The 24449-nt window shown below is 34.4% G+C and overlaps 1 protein-coding gene across 4 annotated transcripts in view; it reads left to right on the top strand.

Moving 5' to 3' along the window:
• The window catches only part of LOC138696410 (DENN domain-containing protein 1A-like), a 67462-nt gene that overhangs the window by 6788 nt on the left and 36225 nt on the right, over positions 1-24449 (top strand). For 3 of the 4 annotated variants that reach the window (XM_069821351.1, XM_069821348.1, XM_069821352.1), the window contains 5 exons: positions 4377-4634; positions 5343-5444; positions 7690-7917; positions 10664-10840; positions 19180-19212. In XM_069821351.1, coding sequence (XP_069677452.1) covers positions 4377-4634; positions 5343-5444; positions 7690-7917; positions 10664-10840; positions 19180-19212 — 798 coding nt within the window. The remainder of the gene's footprint in view (positions 1-4376; positions 4635-5342; positions 5445-7689; positions 7918-10663; positions 10841-19179; positions 19213-24449) is intronic. The other variant, XM_069821350.1, reaches the window with a different exon arrangement.

Below are 24449 nucleotides of genomic sequence, written 5' to 3'. Positions count from 1 at the left end.
TAATTACTGTCCTGCTTTACTATTGTGCCATTAATTTTTTCTATGTCACAAAGCTGGTAGGGCTTTTCGTTGTCTTTACAAGACTTTCTGATGCATTGTGTGCTATCTACGTTAAGAATACTGAATGCTTACCAGCTTAAGTATGGTATGTGAAACATTCCTCTTCCACCTCTTATTGTAGCTGGAAGTGTTAGTGGATATCAGTTAGGTGTGTTCAGTCTTGTATATACAAAGACTGGCATAAAATTGGGAATTTGTATACTTGAATGGAGATTTTAGGTGATGTCCATGAACCAGTTGAGTCTTAGAAAATATGAGTACCTGCAGGGGAATTCTCTCAATATAGTCTTCATCATTCTCAAAACCAGCGATTACTTACAAATTGGTTTGTATGCTGTTGTACTGTGCTCATGGAATACTACTATGAGATTCAAATTGCTATAATTTTATTTTGAAGATCACATTTTCAAATGTTATGAATAATCGAATATATTCTTCAGTTTTACTGACTTTGTTATAATTTCAATAAAATGCAAATGTTTCATCCTTCAGTAGTTCAATACGAAAACATGTTATCTAATATTTATATTGTTTGAATTCAGCATTGGTGAGTAGTATCTTAGAGATAAGCTAGAGTGTGAATGTGATTATCACCAACTCCTGCAGTTGTCCTCCTGCTACAATTACCGCAGTATTTTATTAATGCAGTGGCATGCAGTGACATTTATTGGTACCCCAGCAAATTAAAAAAAAAAAAACATAAACTGGTTTGACATAATAGTGAATAAGTGCAATTTTAATCATCTTAAATATATTAATATTTAAATATTTAAAATACTTATATAATGCAGGTATATTAATGGGATGATCGTACCCCAGGAATGAAAGTGCTGTTTTGTTACTTAAGGGCGAACTCCATTCTCCTTTTCTGCACAGTAAAGAAACATACAGTTCTATCAAAGGACATGTTCTTTTGCCTGATTTATTCAAGAAGATCTGCTTCAATTGATAGTATCGCCAGATTGGATAGTCTTTTTTTGCCAGTACTGTTTCGTAAATATGTTTTTATTCGTTTTAATGCTGAGAAAGATGTGTCGACTGAAGCTGTAGATACTGGTATTGCATATATTAGTGAAATTAACTTTGTAAGCTGTGGAAAACGTGTCGAAATGGATTTGTCTGTTTGTAATAATTCAAATGAGTTTTTTGTCTTTAAAATCATCAGCAGCATAGAATACAGTTAGCTCATTTCGCAACCTGTCTTCATCAAAATGGTTACCGTAGGCACTAAGTAAGCTAGAGAATTCAGACTGTGGAAACTGCCTTTGATAAGTGTCATATTTTCCATTTTTACTTGATATTAGTCATAAAAAGCCTAAGGTACCATAGTCTTGGAATTGATTTTCTAGATGGCTGTCAACATTGTCAAATATTTCGTAATATATTTATTTGTAATTCAAATTTCTTTTGCATGGTTCTCATACTTCATCTGCTATTTGTGCAAAAACAGTTTCAAATTCATTTCTCGTGGCTGATATTTTCTACGCATTTCATCTACTTTCTTCCTACAGAAGGCAATGTCAAAAAATTTACTTTGAAGAATGTTAAATAGAACACCAGTAAATCAAATATTTTGTCAAAAGTACTCAATAGAAAACAGAAACTGAACTCTCTCAAATTTAGAAAGTAACCCTTCATAGATGCCAAAATCTCTTTTACGATTTCATTAGAATTGTCTGACATTGCATCAAAAGTCTCATATAGGTAGTTTCTATGGACATAGACTGTATTTACCAATCTCTTTCTATAACTCCATCGAGTTGGTGCAACATTAGGTAGTCTCTTCTGTAAAAATGCATCTAGGAATTTGGCTGCCTTGAGTGACCGGGAGAAAAAGGTAGCAATGTCACTCTGAGTACTAAAAAGAATTTGCATTCTTATATTATGTTATTGACTATGTTTGATAGTACCTACCAAATGTAAACAGTGTGCATAACAATGTACAAATAACGTGTGTGAATATGCCTGTTTAATAAGTGCTTGTACCCCATTTATATACCCGCCATTGAGGCCGCTCCATCATAAACTGTCCAATTAGTTTGTCTTATTAGCTCAGCAATCTCTGGAGCTGTGCAATTTTCACTTGCAGTTTGAAAACCAATAAACCTTTCTTTTGTTTGGCCATTCTGCACGTACCAGAGTACAATGGGAAATTGTGCAGCATTAGAGATATCTGTAGTTTTGTCAGCTAAAACTACAACATAATTATTGGCTAATTTTTTTTCTAATTTTATTTCTTCTAATAAAGATTTGGGTGCTGCTTCTGTTAGATCATTTTGGATTCTATTAGACACGCCTTTGAATACTGTAATGGTTTCAAGGTGTGTTTTCAAGGGGGATCATATTCTGCAGTATATTTCAGAAGTTCAACATAGTTACTCCTATTAACAGAAGTACTGGATTCATCATGGCCTCTGAATGCAAGTTCTTGCCTGCTTAAAAAACACACAGCATGAATAAATCTCCTAAGGAGTTCCCTGTTTTGCTGAACTTTAATATGAAAAGTTATTTCATTTTAAACTGGTCACTTAGTTGCGTGTCCACTCGAGAATGCTTTAATGTGCCCAATAAATTGCTCATAAGAAACTGCTTCTTTTGTGATGCTCCCTAAGTTAATATAACCTGATTTTGTACAGCTGGTATTTCTGTCTTGGCCAAATAACAGACAATTCCAACAAAATAAAGAGTTACATTTTCTACTTTCAGCTAGCCATAAATATTTCTCATAAGAAGAAACTGTAAAATGTATGGTACAATTTTTAGATTTACGTACCAAATCTGGTAACTCAGAGGTTGGCGCCTACTTTCCTGTATAATGTTCTTCTTTTCTTGAAAAGACCTAGTTGAAAATGGTCGCACATGTAACATCTCAATCATGCACTCTAACACACTCATTTTCCATAAAGACACACATAGGCTGACTGGCCGAGATAATATATCATTATAACAATAAATAATAAATTACAAATGATCTTAATAAAATTAATATAACAAATAGATGAATACTGGAAGAATGCCCAAAAAAATGAAATGAAGAAAAATACTTCTGAAATAATAAATAGGATTATATCTCATCGTAGACCTGACTATGTAGGCCTACTATTTTATTAACAAGTTACATTCCAGTTAACCCCTATATTTTTATACTTAAATATGAAAGTGCATTCAATTGTTTATACATCTTATTCATTTGTTTTCGCATCTTTTGTTTTCTATCGTCGACTGGCAACCTGGATTCATGTTATTGTTGATTAGAGCTGAAGAGAATAAAGCTACAAAAACTTAATGAGAATTTCATGTAAGAGTTATGTTTGTGTATTAAATTATTTTAAAATGGTGTATATTCTTCAAGTGAGAACATAAATCATCCTTATTGATGAAATTTAGGAAATTACACAGAATAAGCTGTGTTTTCATCTTACAATCAACTGATAATAACAAAACTACAGATTGCCAGGCGACAATAGAAAACAAAAGATGCGAAAACAAATGAATGAGTTGTATAAACAATTGAATGCTCTTTCATTTTTAAGTATAAAAATATAGGGGTCCCATTTGAAATTTAAAATTGGGAGTGGCTGAGAGGTGGGGGGGGGGTGAAATCTAAAATGCAATTAAGCCTGGTTTCAGACTTCCCCCCTCAATATCTAAATTAACATGTTTTTTGTTTAAATTGAATTCGGTTTAAATAATTAGATATTTAGACTGAGAAGTCTTGAAATGAAAGCCCTGTATAATATTTTCATCAATATTTTTAAAACCTTGTGACTGCACTATACTATTGACTATTCTGACCTGACCAATTCACCATTTATACCTCTATGGCTCCAAGTGTTAAGAATTATTTCATGAGCTTTAATGCCAGCTTGCAGGGATTTTTACATTAAACACGTCTCCCCTCTTTCCATAAAACACAGCCGAAATAAAGAGAGTGCATGCACTAACTCAGCAAATTCAGTATTGCTGTGTCTGCCCAGCTCTTATCTGACAGCACATCATAGTGGATTCGTGCATGGGAAATTCAAGCTAGATTTATGTAAAAATGAATGTAGTATAGTAAAGCAATGGTGTATAGAAATTACTTACACCAGCAGTGCTGGGATTGATGGAACTGACTACATGCCACTGATTCAATGTAAAGCGTGAATTATTAGAGTTATTGTAACTCTTAGTACTAAATTGGCAGTAAGTTTTACAAATAGCTGAAGAGAATATGTGCGAGCTGTCTTATTAATTTAAAACATTAAATGGCATATGTCTTATTGAATTTTGTTTTCATAATTGTCACTAGTGCTTTCTTTCTCTGCCCCTTACAGCGCAATCTGACTGAGTATTACAATGCCGTGGATGGCCATAATATGATGATTATTTTTGCATCAATGCTGTATGAGAGACGCATAATAGTCACATCAAAGAAATTGTATCGTCTGAGTGCCTGTGTTCAATCTGCAAATGCTATAATATACCCAATGAACTGGCAGCATATCTTCATTCCAGTATTACCGATGGCTCTTATGGATTACTTGCTTGCTCCTATGCCTTATCTTATTGGAGTGCCAGAGGTCATCTATCATGTAAGATACTATGTAAAAGTAAAGTACATCTTTTCTTTGTTGCATATAATATATTTTCTATGTTTATAAATTATATATTAGATTTAAAAGAGTTTTCAAAATTGCTTGGTTTACAATTGAATTAGAAATGAGGTAAAATGAGGCTTTAATGCTTACGCAAATTGACTGAGATTATTAGTAATGAAAGTTCCTTCTCATTTGTATTATTTGCAGTATTACTATACTAAAAGATGAATTTAGACATATGCTCATCAGTGTTGCCAATTCAGCGGTTTTCCCTCTAGATCTGGAGTTTTTCAGTGTTAGTGTAGCAGATAAAATTTATGAAATGAGTATTATATGAATTTAGGGATTTTTTCTAACAATCACATCGGCAGATTAATCTCATTTTACACTCGTATTATAGCAATTTAGCAACTTCTGCACTATCCCATAGTGGTTTTTTAAGAATCGAATTGGCAACACTGATGCTGATTTCAATAGTACTTTTAGTTTATGGATAGCATTATGAATCATGTTACTGTCACCTTAAATTTCTGTCATGATACCATATTAATTATGAACTCTGATGTTTCAACTGATGGAGGTTTTGTTATAAAATTACTTTTCTCTTTAGTTTTCGCATATGCTTATTTCTTTTTCAGTTTCTTTTTTTGGTGTTGACTTTGTGTATTAGTGTATGAAATAAGTTCACTTTTCATTTTCCAGCGTGTTAGAAAGCCTGATCTTGGCGAAGTTGTTGTTTTGGATGCCGACAACAACAAAGTAGAAACTCCCTTCCAGGATCTGGAGAGCCTCCCGCCAGATGTAGTGAGTAAAATACCAAAACATAATTTACTAATTGCTTATCATGAAGCTCTAGCAAACTTAGCAATCCAGTGATTTTCATCTCTGAAATTGTCCTAGCAGTAAGAGCCACTAAGGCTCTTTGCTGTCTTGGTTATGTTGACGCTTGGTTTTTATGTGAGCATGAAATTCTGATTATTTATCTGTAGATGAATCGTTTACAACTCAGTTACCACTTAGTTACTTATGAAGCATAGAACTCATTTTAGTCCACACCTGTGGAGTAATGGTCAGTGCATCTGGCCGCGAAACCAGGTAGCCCGGGTTCGATTCCTGGTCAGGGCAAGTTACCTGGTTGAGGTTTTTCCGGGGTTTTCCCTCAACCCAATGTAAGCAAAATGCTGGGTAACTTTCGGTGCTGGACCCTGGACTCATTTCACCGACATTATCACCTTCATCTCATTCAGACGCTAAATAACCAAAGATGTTCATAAAACGTCGTAAAATAACCTACCAAAATAAAATAAAATAACTCATATTAGGCTCAATTTAATGTTTAGGAATGGTAGTTTGTTTCTCATCATTAATATTGGTTCTTGGAATAATTTATTTTAAATAGAGTACTAATACATTTTTAAATTTGAATTTTCAACATGTTAGCGATAATAAAAAAAAATAATAAAAAATAAATTTATTTCCCGTTTATTTTTCTGAATTTGTGTTTAATTTGAAGATGGAAAATCGGAAACCGAATTGTAAAGAAATATTTTAGTGTGTGCACTGCCTGTACTTGTGGGATGCATAGCTCCGCTCAGCAGTAAGGATTTAATGGGATATATATTTTGACCGTCATAAAAGAATCCATCAATGCTGTTGAGTAAACATTTCCTTGCGAAAAATTACATTAATCCTCATTCCAACATGAAGATTATGCATATCAACATACACAAAGTCCTTCCACGTTCCAACCGATGATTGGTTCTGTGTTCATGCAGAAAAGTGAGGCATGCATCGACACATGTGGGGCAATGCCAGATGACGTGATATAACAAATAATTAATTTTAAACTAACAATCTAACATAAAACATCGAATGCATGTGGGATTTTTACAAGAATATACTTCTGTTATGAAGTGTCCACGTCAGGTAAGAGACTTAGCTAAAGGGTTTCTTCTTATGACCCTATGATGTTGACAGATGTGCATAGTGGCCAGTGGTGACTACTTTGATGATATGAATCTGTGCAAGTACGTGTTGAGATCTTGTAATATGGTGTGACAGAACAGCAGTCCACGAACTTAATGACTATACCTCGTAGAATATCACATATTTCTGTAATAAAATAAGAATGTGACATTGTGATGATCAGAGACCAGAACTTTGGCAGAATACCTTTTTAAATGTGTTAAATCTATCTTCATTTTGAAAGTAAATCTGTATGAATTATACCTTTTTGATTGAAACATCACAGTTTTATGTTGCCCTTTTCTGCCTTTTTTAATATAGGCCTAAATGCCTAATTTACAAAATAAATGCTTTTTTTTTTTTTGCTTTTATTTGATTATTTATCTATTATTTATTAATTTATTATTAAAAATTGCCTACAGGTATATTTTAATTTATTTCTATAACCGCTACAATGAAAGTGACTTCACCGAATGTATATTATTGTCTTTCAGTCAGTTCATATTCTCTTTGCAACAATGAGTGCTGCTGTGCAAAAATGTATAACAGTAAGTGTTCTAATTATCACTTGTGTTTATTTGACAAGGCAACAATGAGTGCGGGTCTAATGTTATTTTTAATGGTTAATTTTCTTTCAGTTTTCATTGTGACGTTGTTATAGCTAGCTAAATATTTCATATCGCAACATATCAGTACAACCAAACACAAAAATGCACTTTCCAAGGCTACTGAGAAGAAGATTTCTTTGCTTCCAACAGTAATTGCAATATCGAGTCGAAAATCTCAATTTGCATTAGACTTATGTAAAGTTTTTCTTGCTGCCGAAATCACTTTGTGGAAAGTGAAAGGTTGTGGGTCTAGTGCAAGGTTTTTTAATTGCCTTTTATTGAGTATTTTAACTATTTATGATGCCTTTTTGGCTGCCTATTTTAATTATTCATAGTGCCTAAACTTCCGGTCTCTGGTGATGATATTCAATTTCAGTAAAATAAAGAACTTAATGGTTACTGAAAATTGAAACAAATTACAGGATGTAATTTTGAAATTAAGATTTGTATATTAACTATAAGGACAATATTTGCAGGTTAATTCATTGAGACGACAGCTTCGAAACCGTGCTGCCTTGTTAGGTGATGGTGTGTCTCGTGCATTTCTCCGAGCACTAGTTCAGCTAATTGGGGGTTACAGGGATGCTCTACGCTTTCATCAAGGGCAGAAGATCACTTTCAATTCTGAAGCATTCGTAGAGTCTCGTTCCTCCAGCATGCAGTCATTTCTGCGTAAGATGCTGCAAGTTCAGACTTTTCAGCAGGTTAGTATTACGTGTTCTTAAGTTCATATTGATTAATTTTTACAATATTTGTTATAAAGGATAATGCAGTAGAGTAGGTTAAAGAGAAACTGGATGGATAGAAAATAAATGTAAATTATATACATTTTGTTTTATTAACATTGTAACATTATTTTATTTGAATCGACAAATTCATCTAAAACCTTCTGACTAGAGACATCAATATCCTTGTGGATGTTTAACAAAGCAATGCCATTCAGTCATTCTTGCTACATGGAATTTCTAGAATATGATTTAGACAGTGTGAAATGGAGAATTATTTTCTTTCTGTTGCAGTGGTAACAGGCGAAACTTTCTGCATTCTCAAAAAACTTCCTTATATTGCAGAACACTTCACTTTACAGATGTCAAAAGTATGGAGTGTGTCTCCTTTATTTCTGATACAGTCTCCAATTCTTTTTTGTACATTTTCACTTGTGTTATGAATTCGTCTTCATTGATGCACTTTTTCTTGGCATTGTAAAATTGTTCCTGCAGCAGTGCTCTTTAGGCATAGTTTTTTCATTTGTTATTAATGAAGAAAAATTCGCTCCAGCACCGAGAATCGAACCCGGAACCCCCAATTCTACACACTGGGTGCTCTAACCACTAAGCTACGCCGAAGTTCAACCTCCTGCACCAGTAGGTTCTCCTTTGGTGGCCTTACTCCATGTTCGACTTATATATTTACATATATATTAAGTCAACAGTCATCACACAAGGAGCACACTCAATTGGCTGACTTGGCAGCCAGGGCTCCTGCAGTATATGCACTGTTAGGCAAATAATATATGTAAGGATTAATTTTTTGGTCCTGTTTGATTCTGGTTGAAGAGAATACTTTGGTGGTCAGGATATATATTTATTATATATTCTCGAGGTGTTGGTCGCTCTCTTCCCACGTTGGGACTATTCTTAGCTTCTCACCTCTTACCAACCAGCAAGTTAGAAATGTCCAACTTTCCTGATTTGGTCGTCTGGTTCATTGGATACTAAGTCCCTCACCGCGGCAAGGTGATAGTCTTCAACACTGCTCAGCCACTGTCAACTTGGCGTCCTTGAGTGAAAAATACTGGAGAGCAAGAGAATTAATGATTTCGTTGTCAGAAATTCAGCATTAGCAAACAACAACAACATATTATATGCCTGCTATTATAATGATGAACTTGTGTAGTGTCTATACACATGTATTTTCACGTTACGACATATTTTCGCTTTTCTGCGCCTATAATAGCCGTTTTTCGCCTTAAATCATGTTTAAATCGTATCCCCCCCCCCCAAACAAGCAGTAAGAATTCAAAATATTAAAAATATTAATCCTGGAAGATGGAATTGGTGAGGGACCGACACTACCACAGCCTAACAATAAACTATATTGCAGTATCACCGAAGTATGTATGACATTTCCATGCAGGAATTCTGCATTACCATATGAGGAAGCATGGGTGGAGCGGAGAAACATTCTCCCCGGCACCGGGACTCGAACCCGGGTTTTCAGCTCTACATGCTGATGCATTATCCACTAAGTCGCACCGGATTCCAGTTTCGATGTCAGATTGAGTCCTCTCAGTGACAGTGGCACAATGTCCAACACACTATGTACAGAGATGCACTCATTAGGAGTGACTAAGTGGGCGGGATCAGACAGAAATTACAAACATACTCTGAAAATCAAGATAGGTCATTATAACATGCAAGGCAACATACAACTGATTCTGTACGATAGAACTTCTCAACGACAGTAACATTGTTGTATTATTTGGTGCCGCATTGTTAAATTGCTTCTGGTACTGCTCTTTAACGTGGTGCAAGCTTGGCCCATTGTGACATCCTACTCTATGTGACCAGAAATCATGCTCAACGATAAACACCTTTTCCTCTGTTGTGAGAGCCATAATTGCAGCACTAATCCCAATAAAGAATATATAATACGTCAAACTGTCATATAAAATAAATAAATACTTAGTTGCTAGGTAAACATGGACAACAGATGAGCGATAATTTCAGTACTGTTTGTTTTGGCACATAGTGTATTTTCAACTTTGGGGATTGAAAATGTTGTTACATGTTTGTCTAATACTATCGTAGTTAGAATTGCATTCAGGAACACAGCATCACCTGGGCATCTAAAATCTAAATAATTAAACTCTAGTGATGTCTAAAATGAAATGTCAAAATTTTTAGGTTAGGTAAGTTAAATAAACATAAAAAAATTATAGTAATTCTTACCATTATATTTTTCTCGTAGTACAGTAAACAAACAGAAACAGCTGTTAAAAACAATATCCATCCTTAAAAAAACTAAACATCAGTTTAATCTAAGATCATTCTCCCACACTTGACTTTAAATTCCAGCCCAGTGGCAACATTGCCAATTAAATCAACAGCATAGCTTGTTAATTTAAGATGGCAGTTTTGTGGTCTGTTTTAGTTGGATCATGAGAAAGTGTACGCCATTTACATGGATTATTATTATTATTATTATTATTATTATTATTATTATTATTATTATTATTTGCTGCTGTTGCTCCTCATCCTCCTACTCTTACTACTCCTCTTCTCCTAATCTTTTCCCTTCTTCATCCTCTGTTATGTGTTTTCTAGTAGGACCATCATTCAGAGTCATATTCTGCAGGAGAATAATTAATGCTATATATTTGTTCCTTTTTTTTTTTTTTTTTTTTTTTTTACACATTATATAACTTCGAGAATTTGGTGTCTCTTGCAGTTTATTGAAGAAAGACTTGAAATGTTGAATAATGGACTGGGATTTTCTGATGAGTTTGAAATGGAAGCATGTAACTACTCGGATAAGTCTAGCTCAAAGTTGAAGCAGCAGTACAAGGAGTGGACATACACAATGCGGAAGGAAGGAAGTGCATTTTTCAAGACTGTAAGGAACAAGGTAAGTCAATTTGGACCTCAACCTCCATTACCATAGCATATTTTATTTATCTCTTAAGAAATTGTTTTGCTGTGTTTCTAGTTTTTAAAATGCTGTATTTACTCAAATCTGAGAAATATTTATACAATATTAATATTATAATTTTTTTATATTTAAAAAGATGCCTTTTAATTGTCCTACAATGATTCAGTATATAATGTGCGAGTATTGTGTGAAAATTTGTGTCTTAAATTATCACCCTTTTTGTTGTTTAAATGTTACTTATCATTGATTTTCATAAGTAACATTTTAAAAGCCTGCATTTACATATGACTATTCACTTTCACAGAGTTAGTAGCAGTATCATTAATTTTTAAACATATACATATTATTTCACATGTTATACACGTACCTTTATGGCACAACTAATCACCTGATAACTTTTCATGTAAGAGGTCTTTGGATTGGCCTGAGTAAGTCCTGTGAGATTTGCAGGGAATAAAAAAATTAATGTGCGGCAGATTTTCTCACACTCCATCAGCTTTCCCTCGAGTAGTTTTTCACTCTTTCCCTATTACCAACATTTATTTTATTCATTCTAATTACTCTCTTGTTTAAAAGTGGTTGTTTGTTAAAAAAGAAACTATGTAAATATAAATTTAGAATTCTACTCTATTCAGAATCTGTTTGAAAAAATACATTGTTTAACTTAGAACAGGGAGTGGAAGGTGTTATAATTATTTTTAGAGAGTGTCTATGTAATAAACACACATACACATTTCAGTTCAGTACATAATCCTATAATTTGGAATTCACACTCTGGAAAATTTTTCTTGAATCTATCTTCTACCTCTTCCTGAGATTCGTACTTAATGAACTTGCTATACACGAAAATAAGTTCATCAGTAGTTACAGTATATGAAGAGCCATTAATTACAACAAAAATATGTATGTGCGTTACAAAAATCGAACATAGATTGATGAAAGTCAAAGACTCTTTGGTGATCAAAAACAAATCCCATTAAATATCAAAATAATAAATACTTATTTGTAATAAACCATGATTCCCCTGCTGTTATTACATAAGTTGTCCAACATGAAAGGCACAGCTAACAACCATGTCCACTAGAATTTGTAGCTGCACATTATAAAGTCAGGGCTTTTTTCCTCCATGCTAGTGCATGGCATAGTCTCGCCTCTTATGCTATCACTTGTCAGTAGCCAGCATGTGGGAATTATGTGGACAATCGTAAGAATCACACTGCATAATACTACAAAATACAAAACTGTTTCTACAGAAAACAGAAGATAGTTGAAAAAAAATCGTGTTATACTGTAGAAAAGCTATGTATTATTATTTTGCTTATGTGATTAGTTTTATAGTGTACGCAGTTGAAAGTAGATTTTCTCTCGTTAATTGACAGAGTATTACTCCTTCCCAGTGTTAATGTATTCCACTATTCAGTCTCTCTGTAGATTTTATGAGACTTTATAACTTGTGTTAGCTTTCCCAAAGACGAACAAAATTGACTGGCTTATAGTTATGTTTATCAGAAAGATAATCTCTCTTTGTCAGGACACAGTCTTGTGTGCTTCCTTTTTATATGTCTAAGTAAGAACTTGTAACTTAAAAGACAGTGAAGAGTATAGTAGGACACTGTGAAATGGCGTGATTTTTGTGATATGTACAAAAACTGTTTCGAATAGAACCATACGAAAAATAATGTTGTTTTAAGAGGTGTCTAATAAAAGGAACTATGTTTTCTTTGGATTATTTGTACTGCTGTATGTATAAGTGTATGTCCATACATGTGTGTGTATCAAGCATTTGAAATTACATATATTTTTATTGGAGGCTATATTATTAAGTTACTTGATTGCAAACAGTGATATAGAAAGAAAATTGAGTATTGTGTGTAGTGGATGACGTCAGGACTTAAAAGATGAATTACAGGTATGATGAAAGAATGTTCCTTAGCCTCTGTCTCAGCAAGCGAATGTTCATGTACTAGTAGTAAGACAGAATGTTGCCCTTTGTGATCTGATACTTTTCATGCTAGCCTCTGGACCAAATTGTCGTAGGTTCAGATCTGACTAAGGCAATGGATTTTTTGGACAAAAAAAAGTTCAGAGTGCAGCAAACTCCATAGCAGAATTAAGGATAGGCATTTTATGTGACAAGCAAAATATTTTATGATATAAATGACACTCAGGAGGAAATTAAATGGAGAATAAATATGGGAAATGCGTGTTATTATTCGGTTGAGAAGCTTTTATCATCTAGTCTGCTGTAAAAAAATCTGAAAGTTAGAATTTATAAAACAGTTATATTACTGGTTGTTATGTATGGTTGTGAAACTTGGACTCTCACACTTTGAGAGAGGAACAGAGATTAAGGGTGTATGAGAATAAGGTTCTTAGAAAAATATTTGGGTCTAAGAGGGATAAAGTTACAGGACAATGGAGAAAGTTGCACAATGCAGAACTTCATGGATTGTATTCTTCACCTTACATAATTAGGAACATTATTCCAGACGTTTGAGATGGGCAGGGTATGTAGCACGTATGGGCAAATACAGAAATGCATTCACAGTGTTAGTTGGGAGGCCGGAGGAAAAAAGACCTTTGGGGAGGCCGAGACGTAGATGGGAGGATAATATAAAAATGGATTTGAGAGAGGTGGGATATGATGATGAAGACTGGATTCATCTTGCACAGGATAGGGACTGATGTTGATCTTATGTGAGAGCAGCAATGAACCTGCGGGTTCCTTAAAAGCCATTTGTAAGTAAGTAAGTATTCTATTGATTAACCCTCTAGTGGTCACACACTCAAATGCAATGTTAGTGATCGCGTGGATCACAGTTATGAATCCATATTTTAAGTTTATATTTTTACATGTCATTTTAGTTTTTAACTTTTTTGCTTAAATATTAACAGAGTATAACTGCATTCATTTTTCATTATTCACAAAACTATTTTATTGTTGCTCTAACTATATTTTATAATGAATGCTGTAAAAACATAAATTTAGAGGCTAAGAGTGTTTCCGCTGAGCACAATCATGATCCAAGAATGCATCAACTTAATTGTCAATTACAACGACAAACTGAGGGGGTAAAGAAATATACAAAGTAAAGATATCTAGATGGCAGATTCGATAAGTGCTGATATAGAATGCACCAACTTAATTATGTGTCAAAAAATATTTGTGTGACACTTGTCAATTACAATGACAAACTGAAAGGGTAAAGAAATATACAAAGGAAAGATACCGTTATAACAGTTGCGAGAGTGCTGATATCTCAGATTAACAATAAAAAATAAAGTACTGGATCACTATTGTGATCCATGCAATCATTGGAGGGTTAAAGTAAAACCAGCTACATATGAGTTCCAGACGACACTTCCAATTTCAATTAACTTCTGACAGTACACTCTAAAAGTAAAAATTATGTGAAGAATAGTGGCGCAGATCTCTGTGAGTATTATATAATTAGTTGGAAGTACTCAGATATATGCATAAAGAAGAAAAAGGACGTGGGTTATAGCATGTCTTAGAAGAACACACAGAAAAAATTTAAGTATTCTTTTTTCGATCTCAGAACAGATATAAAATCAACCCTTGAAAGAGTAGAAAAGTAGTGAATACGAATATTTAAATCATAAGAGGTCTTGAAGACAAGATCCTTATCTCATTGTTAATTAATTATCATTGGAAGCAGACTACTGTGTAAATACATATCTATTTATGAAGCTAAAATAAATTATATTATTTATTATTTTTGTGTATCACAATATGTAGAGTTGAAAAATGATACAGTATTTTTATTTTCCATATATTTCCATCTTTTAGAGATTAGAATATACCTACTGTAATAATTTTCATTATATTTTCGTATTGTAAAACGTTAAAATAAATATTATGGCTAATTAAAAATTATGAAATTTCATTCAATGCAAACATTTAAAATAGATCTAAGCAATATAGTTGTAACTCTATGACAGCTGTCCTCATATTGGATTTTCTCTCTAATTTATAGTAACTCCTTTAAGATTGATTTCTGTTGTTATTTTTAAATTAATAGTCATATCAACAATAGGAAAGAAAATGATATTAGTTTAAACTTTTAAGTTTGTAATTGATGTAGCCTACATCTCAACAGTCACAAAATTTTGTCTAATTCAGTTTTATTTTGTTGATTATTGAAGATGGTGACAGTTACAGTATGTCGAAAGTAACAGGATTAGCCAGTTCAAAATTAAGAAGTTACGTAGGTCTATCAGAATTTAAGGCTGAACGTTTGTCATCCAATTCTAAGTATTATTTTGTAATCTGTGTCAGTGTAAAGTTACATCTGCTCAAAAGTTTCTGGTGCAACAGCATATTTCAACCAGTAATCATCAGGCTAACAAACAACGAAGTTCCAAGTAGACACAATTGTTTTTGACAGACCAGTAATTTCGAATGTAAGTTTCGAGTTTAACACTGATCTCTGCTGTGTCCTCATCTCTGGTGATATTCCTCTCTACAAGCTGAAGAATCGGTACTCGAGATAATTCCTCGAGAAATATACTGAACAAACTATACTGGATGAGTCAGTGCTCTGAAAAAATTATAGGCTACTTCAATCATATGAAACTGTACAGAAGAAAGGAGAAGAAATTTAAGATGGTTAAATTTAGGTTTCCATTGATGAGACCACAGGTAAAGAAGGCATGCTAATTGGCAAGCAAGGTGGACACTGTACTTTCAAAGAATCCTGGATATGAAGAAATAAGAACTGTTGTTGCAGTGATATGTGAAGGTTAAAATGTGAAGATTACCTTGGACTTAACCCCAGTAGACATTGTGAATTTGAAATATAGGCCCAATTTCTTCATGTAATGTTGAACTCACTTTCAATCAATATCAATCTGTCCTCAAAGAAAGCAGAAGAAAGATCGAAACGGAGCTTCCGTGCTAAGATGCCGTGGTCTACTGGTGCAGATGTTCCCAGACGTTTCGTGTACTACTGTGGCAGACATCTTCAGTGGTTAGGTATCCTAGGTCGAAGTCTCCTGCTAGGGGTACCTGTAGCAACTGATAACCTGACTGGTTGCTTGTCCTTATTTATAGACCCGGGGATTGGCCTTGATGTTCTGTTGTCGCCACGGTCCGCACCCGTTAGATCACTGTGGCCTTGGACTGGTCGTGGCATTTTGTTATTGCGGCGGTCCGCACCTGCTAGATCTCGGTGGCCTTGGGCTGGTCGTGGTGTACCGTTGTCGTGGCGGTCCACACTCGCTGGATTGCGGTGGCCTTGGACTGGTTGTTGTGTTCCATTGTCGTGGCAGACTGCACTCGCTAGATTTCAGTTTCCATCTGTCACTATGGACACCAGACACACGGTAGTAAACCTATCCGACGCAACACTTTCACCAGAGGAACTCACAGTCCTGGCGAAGGGAGGGAATTATGCGGTAATGCCACGAATGGTACCAATTGAAGACATCATTGCGAATATAGAGTTGGGAATCAGAAACCTGAGCTCGGATGCAACAGAAGAGATCTGACGTGAGACGGCGAGAATACTGCAACATGCAGTACCACCAAAAAGCAACCTGTCCAAGGAAGAAAGGAAGGCTATAAAGACCTTGAACGAGAAAGACAACATCGTAATTCTAGGTGTGGACAAAGGAAACGCAACGGTAGTCCTGAACACAGAGGATTATATGCAGAAAGTAAGAGACTTGTTACATCCAGTTACATATAAAAAACTGGCGCGGGATCCGACCTCAGTCATCTTAAGGAAGACCAACTTCCTAATCAAGAATTCGTCAATTCCAACAGAAATACAACGCACAATCAAAAAGTCGGAAGCACTACCGCCGAGACTGTATGGACTACCTAAGATCCATAAACAGGATGTTTCGCTCAGGCCAATTGTCAATGCAGTCGGGTCACCAACGTACGCATTAGCCAAATACCTGAGCAACCTACTAAAACCATACGTAGGCAAGACATTCTCATACATCAAAGATTCCAGCCACTTCATTGAGAAGATTCAAATGCTGAGTACCCAACCTGGAGACATTATGGTCAGCTTTGATGTGGTGTCTCTGTTTACCAGAGTCCCAATTAAAGAAACCATAGAACTACTGAAGAACGTCTTCCCAGAGGACATAGTAGCGCTATTCCAACTGGTGCTCATTACCATGTATTTCCAATTGAACGAGGATTTCTATGAACAGACAGACGGAGTAGTGATGGGCAGCCCTCTCAGCCCAATGGTTGCCAACTTCTACATGGAGTCCTTTGAAGATACAACACTCAAGGCCACGACACGGAAACCAGAATGCTGGTTCAGATATGTGGACGACACATTTGTGGTGTGGAGACATGGAGAACCAGCACTAAGGGATTTTCTTAACCATCTAAATTGGGTCCACAAACAGATCCAGTTTACAATGGAAATAGAATCAGATGGAAGATTACTGTTCCTGGATGTGTTGGTTCATAGGAAGCCGGATGGTACCCTAGGACACAGCGTCTATCGGAAGCCCACCCACACTGACAGATACCAACATAAGAGCTGAAACCATCATCCTGGTCAAAAACAGGCGATGATGAAGACTCTGATTGAGCGAGCGTGGAAAATATTGGAACCACAACATCTCCAACAAGAAATGGTTCATTTAAGAGCTGCACTAAGCAGTAACGGGTACTCAGCTCCGGAGATTAGGAGGGCCATACATCTCAGGAGAGACCTGAACGGGCTATCCCAAAGCTGTGCTCCAGTCCAGCAGAGGGAAAAGGGAACTGTCTTCCTCCCATATCATCATAATGTCATGGACCGGATCGGCAAGATATTGAAACGGCACGATGTAGACACGGTTTTCCTGCCGACCAAACAGGTCCGGAACATGCTGAGATCTGTAAAGGACAAGAGAGACAAGTTGGTTGCTGCAGGTGTATACAAGATTCCGTGCTCCTGCGGTGCTGTATACATAGGCACTACACACTGTAGTGTCAAAACTAGATTAGCGGAACACCAACGGAACTGCAGTTTGGGACAGTTGGATCAGTTGCTACAGGTACCCCTAGCAGGAGACTTCAACCTAGGATATCTAACCACTGAAGATGTCTGCCGCTGTAGTAGATGAAACGTCTGGGAACATCTGCACCAGTAGACCACAGCATCTTAGCCCGGAAGCTCCATTTCAACTAGACACTGGCCATGAAAGCCTACATGCTAAGAAGAAAGATCATTTTCGAGCACCTGAAAGAAACTTTCGTAATGTATTGTTTTGGTAGCAGGGTAATAAAAGATTATGTGTTATTTGAATTTCATATTTAATGAATGAGAAGTAGAACTTTATAAACTATACTTCAAATAATTAAATGAAAATTTCCATTTTTTTTTACTTGGTTATTTAATGCTGCATCATCTGCTCGCTTACTTAGTGTTGATGGGATTGGTGATAGCGAAATGATATTTGGTGAGATGAGGCCGAGGATTCGTCATAGATTACCTGACATTTGCCTTACTGTTGGGGAAAACTTCAGAAAAAACCCAACCAGATAATAATCAGCCCAAGCGGGAATTGAACCCGCCCCCGAGCACAACTTCTGATCAGAAGGCAAGCACCTCAGCTGACTGAGCTAAGCCAGTGGCTTTTCCATTTTTGGTATCCAACTTTTAAGTAGGCCTAGGCCTATTACTTATTTCGATAAAAATGACTAAATATGGATATTTACTTTCGTAACTCAATGTTTTGGTAACAGGAAAAAAAATTAGTGTGTTATTTTAATTTCATATTAAATAATTAATGAATGAGAAGCAAGACATTTCATTCTTTAATTAAATGAAAATTGTAATTTGTGGTAATTTTTAAGTCCATATTTTGTTACATATTCAGATAAAAACAACTAAATATGTGTATATATATTTTATTTCAGATAAAAATAACTAAGAGAGAGTCTCTCTCTCCCCCTCCCTCCCCCTTCTCCCATCCCAAATCCAATTCAGAGGATTATTTCCCGTTTGTAATTAATAATTTACTTCTATTGGACTATACAGAAAATCAATAATATCAAAAGTTCACATTATCTACAAACAAATATCTTTCGATGATAAACTTGGCATCATGTACAAAAAGAAATTGGTGTACTACATACATGCAATTAAATAACTTCAGAATTCTTGTCTTGGGTGCGTCTGTGAAATTTTTAGGTCTGAGACTTGGATTTGAGTAAACATAGTTACCATTCCCTGCATTGGTTCTGCGAGGCTGTTTGTGCCTTTTGTGGTTGTTAAAGCTCTCATTGCTACATAGTAGACTTGCTTTTTTTTTATTTTATGTAATTGTAATTTCAGGCAAATCCTGCCATGAAGTCTGCTGTCAAATCAGTAAGTATGTTTGTATTTTTAATTGTGCAGCTGCTTTTACTAACCTTTGTCTTGGCAAATAAATATTTTTTTCTAATCTATAGTAATTTCTTGTAATTTAATTAGCATGAATACAATAAAATAATTGATTAATCTTTTCCTATAAATTAAGTATTTCTTCTTATTTGAGCTAAATCATGCTAACATTTCAAATTGTGGGAACAGTAATTAGCCTATTATAAACTATATTAAATACTCGCTTTTGAAAATGTAACCTTCTTGAAGGGTTCATAAATTGCTTTACAATGCGACATTGCTTATATTATTTAGATTGACTAAAAATAATGTGAGGCTTAGCTATGCTATCATCGTAATCTAACCAGGAAAAAATCTAGTTATCTAATGAAATAACCAACTAATCAGCCAGCTAACCAATTACTAAACTTATAAAACAGATATGAAGTTACATTGGATACCTGTTGAAGTAGCAAGTTTCAAAATTCGCCAACTTCATTTCGTCATTTTTTTTAATATAAAGACAGAAACTTGTTTTATTTAATGAAACAGAGGAATGACAATGTAATGTCACTTTTAAGTGCGAAAGTCCACAGAAAAAAAATATATTTTAACAGTGAGGTCGGAACTCTGTTGCTATGACATTGTAAAAAAAGTTGATGCAATATGTTCACAATTTGAAATACCAGATAGGATGATAATATGACAGAAGATGTCAAAATTGTTGGATCATGTCATTGGATGGCTAAAGGGAATAACGGAAGAGTGGCAAACACTTTTGAGAAATGCTAGGACTCTCAAAAGGTTACTAAGCCAATGTTGATGAATTGATGATTATGACAATGACAATGACTAGGAATGTATATAAATTATTAATGTTTATTTATTACCGAGGATAGCTGTCAATAACGAATTGAGGATCGTTTTTGCAAAACTTGCTAACTGAAAAAACTACATTTCACAGGAGAGATAAAACACTTTAGTAAGCAAGTTTTGCTGTATCTCTCACTTATAGCAGAAAGCAAGTTTTGAAAAAACGATCACACTTTGACACACAACAATGAAAAGAAATAACCCAATTTTACTAAGACGCTTTGAGCATCATGTAGAGGCCTGCCTTATGTTAATGAATCCATCAAAATCTCAATTTTGCAGTTAGCAAGTTTTGCAAAAACGGTCCTCAATTATGGTTTACTTTTCGAGTTACTGTTTTTGTTACCAATGTATTTAGCTTTTCACTTCCAATGTGGTTAATTTTGTTCATGCACTGGTCACACAACTGACGACAACCCATGTTAACATCATTAAGTTCTTGCATATTCATTTCATCCTTAAAGTTATTGAATAATTACTATGTTTGTAGCTACATTATCAACAATACAAAATATTTTTAGACAATCCCTTTTGCACGAAAAGAGTGAATTTATACACATGTTCTGTAATGATTTTTTTCGGATTTACGCAGTTTTGTGAAATTAACTTCCATTATTTTCAAAAAAATAATTGACATAATGATGTCAGCTCCTATTGGCGTGTTTTACCAAAGAAGTTAGTGTCGTTGTTCATGGAAATCCATTTTGAAGCTCATTATTTTTGCATTACAAAAATACAGTAAAGTTTTAAAGCAAATTAATACTGATACTTTAAAAAGATACAAAAAAAAAAAAAGAAGGAAAGTAGTTGATGAATGTTATATGAGCAATTTTGTGATTATGCGAAGTTAAGAAAAAAAGACATCTTTTTTTAATAAAAGTAGGTTAAAATAATTCACTTACTATAAATTTTTTATTATACCTCTTCTGCTGATGAGTGACTGTTAAATTTCATGTGGCTTATCTTGGTCGTGAACATCAGAGCATTAAAAAGCATTACAACCTTCTGCTATCTCTCTTCCCCCTCACCACAAACTGTGGTGTTGCACAGAGACAGAGATATAATAAGAGATCTGTAAGAAGGAAAGGAAAGCTGCGTTTTTTAAAATTAAATTGCAAGAATTATTATTAAAGATAAACAGAAGATATTTATATTTGGGGTGTCAGCAACACTTGTGACCCTTATGGCCAGTTTTTCCAAGTAATGTTTAATTTGGCTTAACAAATGTTAAATTAACAGCTGGTTTATTTTTAACGTTTTGTTAAGATATTTTCCATTTTTCCAACATAATTTTGTTTAAAATAACCAACACTTAACTTTAACTGTCGTTAATACTATTTTAACTACTCAGCAGCAGTTGGTAATGATTTTGCATGTATAAGACAACTTCTTATTGGCTGATATTATTATTTAAATTCTGTACTATGGAGTAAGTCATGAAACATGTGTAAAATCGTAACCTATTACAGTAGCCATGATTCATACAGTACAGAGAATTGATACATGAAAGTTGCATTGACTGCTATTGAATAATAATAATTATTATGTATGGTTACATTTTATAATGCTAAATATGAATTTCTGTTTAGAAAAATCTCAGCATTATGACCACCAGGTGACAATAATTACACGAATGTGTGTGTAGTCAACTGTACAGAAAACCCCGAGGAGAATTCCGTATCATATAAAATTCTCTAATTTAGGTTCATGTATAAATTATATGTAATTTCGTCCTAAAGAAGCAATTGCTGCTGAAACATTTTATTATTTACTCACTGCGTATTTTGAAGCACTATTGACATCGGCTATAGTTGAAGAGCTAGTAACATAGAATCTAGAGTTAATAGTAGCTAGTGAATTGGAAGAAGTGGCCTATTTCAACTAGGTAACATACAACTGAGTTTTATTTTAAGACATGAAAGTGATTATTATAACTACATACCGGTACCTAAGAAATATTAGTAAATTAATACATAATGTGCATTCAAACATAACAAAACTTAATTGGTATATTAACTTTCATTTATTAGAATTATATTATAGCTAGCGATAAGATATATTTGCACTGGCTTTAAAACAGAAGCGAAAGAGCTGGATTCTTGGAATTTATAATCGTTTTCTTTCCGATGGAAATTTAATTTTCCAGCAGGATAATCACCCCGCGCACACCGCCATAAACGTTCAAAGACGGTTCACGGAAAAGCATGAAAAAGAGGATTGACAAATATCGAGACATCCCACCTCAAAATCCAGATCAGTTCTGGGATCAAATTCTGGTTACCTGGGAAGATTTCGCTAAGGACCAGAACTATTTCCGCGATCTGGTGGACTCAATGCCCCGAAAATGCCAGGCAGTGATAGACGCGGATGGCATGTGGACAATGTATTAGATCCACATGTGTATTTCTTTTATTTTTCTTTAATTTGTTTGTTTATCTTTGTTTTATTTCGGGAAGAAAATTGATCTCCCAAGAGTTTTTTAAATTCTCCTAGTGGAGCCAGAGTTGCGAAATAGTAAGTTCCACTACACAAAATTATAAAAATGAAGAAAGGTAACATGTATAAAAATTAGTTACGTTAAAAAAAAAAAGTTGTCGCCAAGAACCGAACACGGGCCCCTGGGATGGCAAGCCAACACGCTACTGACTACTCCCTGGGTACCGTGACGTAACCAGCGCGACGAGGCACATATAGCAGCTAGGCTTGAAGTCTACGGACACAGCTCACATACAAACGTAATCGTGTAAATATTCCAATGTTCATTATTAGTTAATGTTTCATTTGGACTGATTTACTGAAGCTTGGTGAAACCGTCCCTTACTCTAAACATTCCTCAAAGAGAAACATAACATGTTACTTTCACAACTTTTGTCTGAACAGCTGTGGTGTTATCCGCAATGTTTAACTGTTTGTTAAATGAGTTAACGGCCTGAAATCCTACATTTAAAGTTAACAAACAGTTAAGAATCTGTTAAGCCAAACTGGTGTTGAACAAATGGAAAAACTGTATTTAACAAACTGTTGAAGGTTTAACAGTCGTTAAGTCTTCTAACAGTACTTGGACAAACCGGCCATTAATGTTACAAAGTTAGGTGCGGTCGCTTAAGGATTAATTTTGCAAAGCAATTTGCGTAGATACAATTAAGCAATAAATTTTTTGTCTGATGGTTGGCCATATGATTATGTAAGAGTTACTTTTTCTTTATTTTATACAAGAAAATTTTATTTCTAGTAAATTTCCTTTTTTGTTATTTTTTTTCTACTAGAGATACATTAATTAGTCAGTTTTTTTTTTTTTTTAGTTAGTATTGGGTATTTCAGAATGAAAATCGATATTTGAATAGTATTTACTGTAGAAGTCTACATGAAATATGTATTAATTAAAATAATTATTGTTTTGTTATAAAGCCATGTCAAATTATTCACGACCGAATTCTTCTCTTGACACATTCACAACCTTTCCACTGCTGGTTTTTTCTCTGTGTTCTTCATCCCAAATTGAAGATGAGAAGAAAGCTTCAAAATATAGGAAAGCAAACAAGCTGGTAATTACTCTGCAGAGCAATGGATACACATCATCCAAAGAATTGCTTTATTTGATTTGATTTTATTAATTGTTTCTGTCAGTGTTTTGAACATCAATCAAAACCATAGACAATACACTAATATTGCAAACTAACAACACTATTAAAATATTCCTGAATATTATAAAAAGGCTTAACATTGGGCCGTTGATGTAAGGAAGCTTTGAATAAATTACAATTGACAATATGAGTCTAGTAAAGTAACTTGTTAGGCAATTCAGCTCCCATTAATGTAAACCAATTCTTGGTTTTCGACAGTCTCACTGTAGGTACAACTAAACAATGGTTAAATCTTGTTTGATAACTATGTATCTCAGCTCTGGATTGATAATAATAATTATTAAGATTTTGCTTTACTTTAAGTAAACATTGAAATAGGCTATATAGATAGTTATTATCGTAAGAATACTCTCAACAAGAAATAGAGGTCTACAATGGATATCATATGCTGACTCAATTATAAGACAAATCACCTTTTTGAGGAAATCAACACTAATGTCAAAGATATCCTTACAACTAGAATTTTTAAAACCATAAGTAATATTGTGTACATCATCACATGACACTGGTTTATAATGAGATACATTGGAGGGACATTTATAATTCTGTAAAAGTAACGGAAGAGTGCTATTACCGTGACCTAAATTATTACATAATATTTCATTGATATTTTTAAATACTCATTAAAATCATCTGGATTTAGTCTAAAATTACGTTTTCTAGTGTGATGGTTTTTGCAGAATTGATCAATTCCCAGGCGATTTTACATTTATTACCCAAATTGTC

Source organism: Periplaneta americana, chromosome 3 (assembly GCF_040183065.1).
Source record: "Periplaneta americana isolate PAMFEO1 chromosome 3, P.americana_PAMFEO1_priV1, whole genome shotgun sequence".
NCBI classification, from domain to species: domain Eukaryota; kingdom Metazoa; phylum Arthropoda; class Insecta; order Blattodea; family Blattidae; genus Periplaneta; species Periplaneta americana.
Note: the sequence above shows the minus strand (reverse complement) of the source record. Positions and strands in the feature narration are given on the sequence as shown.